General features: G+C 41.9%; 1 protein-coding gene across 1 annotated transcript; it reads left to right on the top strand.

The window, feature by feature from the left end:
• The first annotated feature begins 1,256 nt into the window (after positions 1–1,256).
• Positions 1,257–9,241, top strand: Dsel (dermatan sulfate epimerase like). Its single transcript, XM_027935356.2, has 2 exons — positions 1,257–1,504; positions 2,301–9,241. Exon 2 carries the CDS (start codon positions 3,176–3,178, stop codon positions 6,812–6,814), a length of 3,639 nt encoding a protein of 1,212 aa, XP_027791157.1. The 5' UTR covers positions 1,257–1,504; positions 2,301–3,175; the 3' UTR covers positions 6,815–9,241.
• The last annotated feature ends 579 nt before the right edge of the window (positions 9,242–9,820 follow it).

A 9,820-nucleotide genomic window follows, 5' to 3' on the forward strand; every position in this document is an offset into this window, starting at 1 on the left:
GGATCTTCACATAAGAGTACAGGAGTGAGCCAGGTAAAATAGTAAGCATTAAAAAAAAAAGTTTAAGGGATGAATATAAGTAGAAACAATATAGTGCTAGTCATACAAATTGGCTTCAGAAATTCAGGAGTTATGTATACAGGAAATTAAGCATCTGAGTTGAGATCAGGATAATAAAAGAAATCTGATATTCAGAAAAATTGCAACTGGTAAGTGGGGCTGATTTTAAGTACTGGGTATTGAAAAACAAGAAATACAATAAATACAGTTCCTGAAGGGCTGAAGCAAAAGCACTGGCCATTTGGACCAGGGTAGGTGTCCCATTACGACAGAAATGTATTCTTATTACGACTGAGCTGTTAATTGTGACAGTGTGGTGAGACTTGGTTTGAGTCTTGTCATACTGTAATCTGGTATCTGTGAGAAGTTCCCAATGTCCAGTATAAGAGGAAATCCCAAGCTCTGGAGTTGCACAAGCATGTGAGAGTAACCAAGACGGGCTGCCTCCACCAGTTTGTAGATTTCTAATGAAGGATATTTCTCTTCATTTTATGAGTCTCCTTCTACTTGTTTATCCCATACTGCTCCTATTTATACTGCCGTTAAAATTATTTTCAATTGGTAAAGCTGACTCGTGGTTATTATTATTTTGCCCTGGTCGGTTGCATCTGTGCTACTGAAGTTGTTTTCATACACTAATATACGTATTTTGGTTTTGCTTTGCAATGACTGCAACCTCAGCCAGGTTGCCTCCGGGTTCCAAGACAGTGGTCCTTCCCTCTCCAGCGCTGGTTCTTTCCTGAGGGTGAATCTTGTTATCACAAACGTCACCGGGATCATCACCTCATCTCCCATCATTTATCATCAACCCCATCCACCCGTGGCTCTGTTACACTTGTCCTCTTCGCTTAAGCAAATGATCTCAACGCCAGCCCGCGGGATCGTGGCACTCGCGCTCCCTCACTGCCCCTCCTCCCGCCCGGCCCCTCTGAGCGCACCGCGGCCGCCGCAGCCCAGAACCTCCGCGCCGCTTCCCCGCCGCGCTTGGCCCCGCCCCCGCTCCCGACCACGCCCCTCCGGCCCGCGTCGCCGCCGCTCCCCGCCCCAGGCCCCGCCTCCGCCCGCCCCGCCCCGCCCCCGGCCGCCGGCCCCCTTCGCCGTCTCTCGCCCTCCCTGGGCCGCGCGGCCGGAGCTGGCGCGGAGGAGCGGCGGTCGCAGTGTCGTCGCGGCCTGGCGACGCGGCTCCCGCTGGACACGCTGCCCCGAGTGCGCAAGCCGCCCACGGTTGCCTGCGGCGGTCCGGGTCAGCCCCGGAGCGCCCGGCGTTCCCCGAGGGCGGGCGTGCCCGAGCGCCGCGGAGGACCCCTGGCGCCGGCTCAGCCCGTGGGAGCGCGGGGTCCCTGCGGGGCCGCCGGCCGGCTTCCGGCGCCGCGAAGTCCCCAACTCCCCGCCGCCGCGGCTGTTGGGGCCCAGCGCCGCCCCAGACCCGTCGCAGCCGCCGGAGGTAAGCAGTGGCACTGGGCCATCTGGGGGTCGCCCGCCCCGGACCGCCGGTCCCGGTCGGCGAGCCGCGAGCGCGGGCAGGGGTGACAGGTTGGTGGGACGCGAATTAGAAAATGCAACAGGCGGGGCGGGTCGGGAAACTCCTAGCGACAGCATCTCCTGCGGAGAGCAGACTTGCCCGAGACTGAAACTTGGTTAGCTCTTGCCGACCGGGGACGGCGAAGGCGGGCGGCGGGCAGCGCTGGCTCCGCGCGCCCTCTGCTGGCCCGTGCGGGGACGCTGGCGCAGGCCACAGGTGAGGCCGCCGTGCTGCCCTGGATGGCCTTCCCCCTGGAGGAGTGACCCTCTTACTTGTCCTCTTCCTCCTGCTCCCCCCTGGGAAGACTCCTGATGTGGCGAAGGCCAGACCTTCAGCCAGAATAGCAACAAAAAAAAGCTCTTTCAAGGTTTACTTTTATGTCTCTGGGTCATTTGTAACCAAAATAATAAGAATGATAGCAGGATTCCTCTTTAACTGCATTTTAATGAAAGCATTAAAAAAAGGACTAATGCAATGTATATATCACAGCTGCTTGTCATCTACTCACATTCTTCGGAATCCTTGTACGTGCATAAAAGTCTAAGAAAACAAATCGCTTGATTGTATCTATCAATCACTTAGATTGTATATAATATCAGATTTTATTATGATTCTCAAATTTCTATCAAGTGACTGTAGAGTATTTAAATCATTAGTTTGCCTTCACTTTCAGCTACCTGTAGCCTCAGACAATTGCTTTGTTTTGTTTTCCCCCCAGAAAGGAGAGTCATGAAAAAGGAAGAGAAAAGAGACGGCATGGTCACTGTTGATGAAAGGGGAGTTTTCTTTTCCCGTTGATGGTTACTCCATGATTGGAAAAGATGTGCCTAGGTGGCTGAAGAGATTAGATTTTTATAGTTGTATTGATGAAGCTGATAGAAGAAGACATCAAAATGCTTTCCTGTGTCATATAGACTGATGAGTCAGTAAGCCTGGAAAAGACATTTGAAATGAAGGCAGGAGTTTGAATATTTTTAAATCACATGGGACTTTGGACACTTTTTGAAGATGTTTTTATACCCAAAATGGAAGAAGAAATAGTTCACAAACCAAGAAGCATAAAATATTGAAAGGAATAATCAGTGATTCCACTCATTCCAAGAATGTTAGTACTTTGCCATGGTCTTCAGTCAAACACACAGAAACAAGTCATACACTTGTGGTGAGTGTATCACCAGTGATGGCTTGCTGTGCTACAAATGACTCTTAATTTTAATTTTGGAGTGCTTTTTCTTTCTTGTACCATGTATGATTTGACTCTTCTGTTCAAATAGACTAATGTAAAGGAAGTAAACGCTGCATTTATAGTAATTTTGACTATTACCACTGTTCCTCTGTTACAGAAAAATTAGAGGTATTAATATTCCTTGAAATTTACTGGAACAGAACTGTGCCAGGGATACAGATGCGCTATGTAAAATTTTCTCTTTTTGGCAAATGTACTTGCTTTGAATGAGCTGAATGTCAGCATAGAAGATTTTAAATTCAGTTTAATCAAGATCTTTAATATATGCTTTATATTAGCCAGATGGAAAACACATTAAACACCCTATTTGTTATGTATGCCTAAGGAAAGTATCTTCCCCATGGATCATGGCGTTAATGTTTACAGGACATTTCCTAATTTTAACATTAGTGATGTTTGGTTTCTCTACTCTTGAAGAGTCTGTGAGTAATTACTCTGAATGGGCAGTTTTCACAGATGATATAGATCAGTTTAAGACACAGAAAGTGCAAGATTTCAGACCCAACCAAAAGCTGAGGAGAAGTATGCTTCATCCAAGTTTATATTTTGATGCTGGAGAAATCCAAGCAATGAGACAAAAGTCTCGCACAAGCCATTTGCATCTTTTTAGAGCTATCAGAAGTGCAGTGACAGTTATGCTGTCCAACCCAACATACTACCTACCTCCACCCAAGCATGCCGATTTTGCTGCCAAGTGGAATGAAATTTATGGTAACAATCTGCCTCCTTTAGCATTGTACTGTTTGTTATGTCCAGAAGACAAAGTTGCCTTTGAATTTGTCTTGGAATATATGGACCGGATGGTAAGCTACAAAGATTGGCTGGTGGAGAATGCACCAGGAGATGAGGTTCCGGTTGGCCATTCGTTAACAGGTTTTGCCACTGCCTTTGACTTTTTATATAACTTATTAGATAATCATCGAAGACAAAGATATCTGGAAAAAATATGGGTTATTACTGAGGAAATGTATGAATACTCCAAGGTCCGCTCATGGGGCAAACAACTTCTCCATAACCATCAGGCTACCAATATGATAGCAGTACTCACAGGGGCCTTGGTTACTGGGGTAGATAAAGGATCTAAAGCAAATATATGGAAACAGGTTGTAGTAGATGTCATGGAAAAGACAATGTTTCTATTGAATCACATTGTTGATGGCTCCTTGGATGAAGGTGTGGCCTATGGAAGCTACACAGCTAAATCAGTCATGCAGTATGTTTTTTTGGCACAGCGCCATTTTAATATCAACAACTTGGATAATAACTGGTTAAAAATGCACTTTTGGTTCTACTATGCCACCCTTTTGCCAGGCTTCCAAAGAACTGTGGGTATAGCAGATTCTAATTATAATTGGTTTTATGGTCCAGAGAGTCAGCTAGTTTTCTTGGATAAGTTTATCTTAAAGAATGGAGCAGGAAATTGGTTAGCTCAGCAAATTAGAAAGCATCGACCTAAAGATGGACCCATGGTTCCATCCACTGCCCAGAGGTGGAGTACTCTCCACACAGAATACATCTGGTATGATCCACAACTAACCCCACAGCCCCCTGCTGACTATGGTACTGCAAAGATGCACACATTTCCTAACTGGGGAGTTGTCACTTATGGGGCTGGGCTGCCAAACACACAAACCAATACCTTTGTGTCCTTCAAATCTGGGAAGCTGGGGGGAAGAGCTGTGTATGACATAGTTCACTTTCAGCCATACTCCTGGATTGATGGGTGGAGAAGCTTTAACCCTGGACATGAACATCCAGATCAGAACTCATTTACATTTGCCCCCAATGGGCAAGTTTTTGTTTCTGAAGCTCTCTATGGACCAAAGTTGAGCCACCTTAACAATGTATTGGTGTTTGCTCCGTCACCCTCAAGCCAATGTAATAAGCCCTGGGAAGGCCAACTGGGAGAATGTGCACAGTGGCTCAAGTGGACTGGTGAGGAAGTTGGTGACTCAGCAGGGGAAATCATCACTGCCTCTCAACATGGGGAAATGATATTTGTGAGTGGGGAAGCAGTATCTGCTTATTCTTCAGCAATGAGACTGAAAAGTGTGTATCGTGCTTTACTCCTCTTAAATTCTCAAACTCTGCTAGTCGTTGACCACATTGAGAGGCAAGAAGCTTCCCCGATAAATTCTGTCAGTGCCTTCTTTCATAACCTGGATATTGATTTTAAATACATCCCATATAGGTTTATGAATAGGTATAATGGTGCCATGATGGATGTATGGGATGCACACTACAAAATGTTCTGGTTTGATCACCGTGGCAATAGCCCCATGGCTAGTATACAGGAAGCAGAACAAGCAGCTGAATTTAAGAAACGGTGGACTCAGTTTGTTAATGTGACCTTTCAGATGGAATCCACAATCACAAGAATTGCATATGTCTTTTATGGGCCATATGTCAATGTTTCCAGCTGCAGATTCATTGATAATTCCAATTCTGGACTTCAGATTTCTCTCAATGTCAATAACACTGAACACGTTGTTTCCATTGTAACTGACTACCACAACCTGAAAACAAGATTCAATTACCTGGGATTTGGTGGCTTTGCCAATGTGGCTGACCAAGGCCAAATAACCCGATTTGGTTTGGGTACTCAAGCAATAGTACTGCCTATACGACAAGATAGAGCTATTTTCCCCTTTGGATTTAAGTTTAACATAGCAATTGGATTAATTTTGTGCATTAGTTTGGTGATTTTAACATTTCAATGGCGGTTTTACCTTTCTTTTAGAAAACTAATGCGTTGGATACTAATACTTGTTATTGCCTTGTGGGTTATTGAGCTTCTAGATGTGTGGAGCACTTGCACTCAGCCCATCTGTGCAAAATGGACAAGAACAGGAACTGAGACAAGCAAGAAGTCTGTGTCTTCCAAGGGGCACTATGTGGATCTTCCTGATGTTGTCATTACCTCACTTCCTGGTTCCGGAGCCGAAATACTTAAACAACTTTTTTTCAACAGTAGTGACTTTCTCTACATCAGAGTTCCTACAGCCTACATTGATATCCCTGAAACGGAATTTGAAATTGATTCATTTGTAGATGCTTGTGAATGGAAGGTATCAGATATCCACAGTGGGCATTTCCGATTACTTCGAGGCTGGTTGCAGTCTTTAGTCCAGGACACAAAACTACATTTACAAAACATCCATCTGCATGAGACCAGTAGGGGTAAACTGGCCCAATATTTTACAACAAATAAGGACAAGAAAAGAAAATTGAAAAGGAGAGAGTCTTTGCCAGAACAAAGAAGTAGAATGAAAGGCGCTTTTGACAGAGATGCTGAATATATTAGGGCTTTGAGGAGACACCTGGTCTATTACCCAAGTGCACGTCCTGTGCTTAGTTTAAGTAGCGGTAGCTGGACATTGAAGCTTCATTTTTTTCAGGAAGTATTAGGAGCTTCCATGAGGGCATTGTATATTGTAAGAGACCCTCGGGCATGGATTTATTCAATGCTGTACAGTAGTAAGCCAAGTCTTTACACTTTGAAGAATGTACCAGAGCACTTAGCAAAATTGTTTAAAATAGAGGGAGGTAAAGGCAAATGTAACTTAAATTCAGGCTATGCATTTGAGTATGAACCATTGAAGAAAGAATTAGAAAATTCTGAATCAAACGCTGTCTCCTTATTGTCTCATTTATGGCTAGCAAATACAGCAGCAGCTTTGAGAATAAATACAGATTTGCTGCCTACCAGCTACCAGCTGGTCAAGTTTGAAGATATTGTTCATTTTCCTCAAAAAACTACTGAAAGGATTTTTGCTTTTCTTGGAATTCCTTTGTCTCCTGCTAGTTTAAACCAAATATTGTTTGCCACTTCCACAAACCTTTTTTACCTTCCATATGAAGGAGAAATATCACCAACTAATACTAATGTTTGGAAACAAAACTTGCCTAGAGATGAAATTAAACTAATTGAAAACATCTGCTGGACACTGATGGACCGACTAGGATATCCAAAGTTTATGGACTAAATGCTGCAGGTCAGCAGAAATTTGCACTAATGCTTCCCCACCCGCTTTGTGGATATGGACTAGAAGAGTTTGTTTATTCTTGTATTGTGTGTGTGTGTGGGTGTGTGTGTGTGTGTACTTTTATTTGCACAGAGAGATTATTTAAAAAATAGGCACCATATTTGGCCTAGCAGGATTTATTTTTATGTTACCACTTTCCTTGCTTTTGTTTCTGAAATTTTTTTCTGCTAAAATATTTCTGTTTCAGAAGTTAGATGAAATTATACCGTGGGCTTCCGGGAAGATGGGAAGATTTTAAAGGATTTTGTTTAACTTGCCTTCTTCTGTAACTGTGCTAATCTATCTGGGGACCTCATACACTACTAAAGGCCTTGCAGTTGCTGCTTTACCCAAGCATCTCTTCCTTTCAAGATGGACTACAAAAGTTCCTTATCTTTTTGAAAAGGTCTTTTAACACACTTATCTTGCACAAAGAAAAAGAAAAAAAAAAGTGAATTCCTTTTACTTTATATAACACTCAGTGATATCACTGGAGAAATGGCGTTAAGTTCCTATCAGAACTATAAGATTCCTTCTGGAAATGCAGATGGAAATACAGAATAAAGATTTTTTTTTTTTTTTTAAGTCAGAAATAGTAACCTGGAAAGTTTCCTTAAAATTTTTTACTTACAAATAACAAGAAATAAGTCTGAACAGTCTGGGTGCTGAGGGCTGGTTTTTTAGACATGCTTGTCTGTTTAAAAGTCTCTTTTTTGACTTCCTGAAGCTACAGCTGTTTGCCATTACACTATTCCCACCCTGTCCTTTTTGTCACTGTCCAGCAAAACAGTCAGTAGGTACTAATTGCTGACCTCCCTGTGTTTGTGAGGTTTTCCTTTTTTTGATGATTAATTTTGCATTAAAGACTGACACAGAATCAAATTTATTTTTTGTGGAATTACCACTGTATGAGTCAAAGAAAGCCGTGCCACTGCTGCGAGTGTTTTCTTAGACTGGAGACAGAATTGGAAAACTGCCTGACTTTTCTTGCTTCCTTTTGAGTGAGTTTACAGACCGCCAGTGTCTGCAAAATTGAAGGCAAATGGGAGATGATGTCAGAGGCATCTGTTTCTTTTACCATCTGCATCTTATTATAAATGTAGTCAACATCAAATGTGGTTCATTTTCCTTTGCTGGGTTCTGAAATCAAAATGCTATGCCATTATAAGCCAGTGGAGTAATTACAATGTATTGGATGAAAACTATCAGGCAGTGTCGAGACTTGATGAAAATCTTTGTACAGATTGCAGTCTTCTTCCTGATGCTTCAAACTACAAACTGTAGTTCCTTCAAGCTCTCTAACACTTAGAGTCTGTCATTCTGACCTAGATAAAAGTGGTTCTGTCTCAATAGTTTGTTATTATGTCAAAATGTGCCTCCAAAGTGATAAAGCTGTGGATATGTTACATTCCAGCTAAATCTTAACTTGGCTATCATTTTCCTTCCATTTTGATATCAGACTGCTCCCCTCCTCCACATTTACTTCCCGTGACTCCCATAATTTTCCCTTTATGATAACAAAATGAATAAAATTATATTAATGTAAGTTAAAAGGGCACTGAAGACTTAAATCTACACTATTATTTTTAAGGAAGATTATTTTATCTCAGGGTCAATCAACAAACATTTAAAATTGCTACATGGATGATAACACTGTTTCCATTATTGCTCAGAGTCTCAGTGTTTGCTTTCAATTCCCAGGATGTGTCATCTCAAATCAGATCAAATAAAAAGGCTCTGGGTTGGAAGTCGTATTAGGTCTGACTAATGTAAGAATTATAAATGGGTGCAGGTATCAGAGAAGACAGCAGAAGCCACCCCTGCTGTTTTTGAACGTATGGAAGTGCCTGCACAAGCAGAAGAGAGCTAAATGGAACATGTGGAGGAATGGGGAAAGAAGAAATGTGGAAAATGAAAGTAATTCTGAGGATGAATATGGGAATATATGGTGGCAAAAGAAAGGAGGTTTACCCAAATGGTCTTCACAGTGGACCATACCATTCATCCTAACAGCAATTTAGAGTTACCTGTCTCTATCCTCATTCATTCCCACTCCAGAGGAAAAATTTAGTTGCAAGCCCCACTACTTAGGTAACCAATGTAGAAAGTTGCTGAAGACTTTACTTGCAAATTCTCCTGCATGGGGAAGGGGATGTGCACACACATACTCATGCTTCTGCCTTATAACCTGAGTACCTAAGGTGAGTGATTCTCCTAGTACATCCTCAGGTTCTGCATCACAAGGTAATCCAAGAAAAATTTAAGTTGCCTGTACACATACTTTTACTCATCTTGCAAATAAGATGAAACACTTGTTGGAAAAACCTTTATAAAATGTCCTATATGTAAAAGCCACCCCTTCATTCATTTCCCAAATTTAGACCTAACTGGGGATAATCTACATAGCAATATTTTATTCAAAATAATAGCAATGAAATTTTGAAAAGATGTTTTGCTGCCAAAAGTAAAGTAACAAATGTAATGATAATTTGGCTTTCAAAGTTGGAAAATGACAGAATTTTCTTAGGATGAAATATAAAGGCCATATCTAAAGTTGAATGTACCACAGTGAAAAATCCAAACAGGATAGGAAATAGAATCTTCTCAGGAGAAGGAAGTTAAATCTGAATGTGCTTCAATTTATATTTTAAAATACATATTTTATCAAGAATATGACACAAGACCACATACATACTGTGCCTAGATTCCAAAATATTAGACATTTGATTATTTTAAAAAATAATTGATAAATGCCTGGCAAGAATAGGATCATTTTTATTTATGTCAAATTCCAAGGAATATTAGAGGAATTGCCACATTGCCTGCTGCAAATATATTCAAAGAAGCACTCCCTTCCTACATACTAGCATGTCTTAATAATTCCCCTTTATAAACTTGTTACCCCTCCTGTGTGCCACTTATTTTTTTTATTTTGTTCTTTTTAGTTATACATGACAGTAGAATGTA

This window comes from Marmota flaviventris, chromosome 16 (assembly GCF_047511675.1).
Source record: "Marmota flaviventris isolate mMarFla1 chromosome 16, mMarFla1.hap1, whole genome shotgun sequence".
Taxonomy (NCBI): Eukaryota; Metazoa; Chordata; class Mammalia; order Rodentia; family Sciuridae; genus Marmota; species Marmota flaviventris.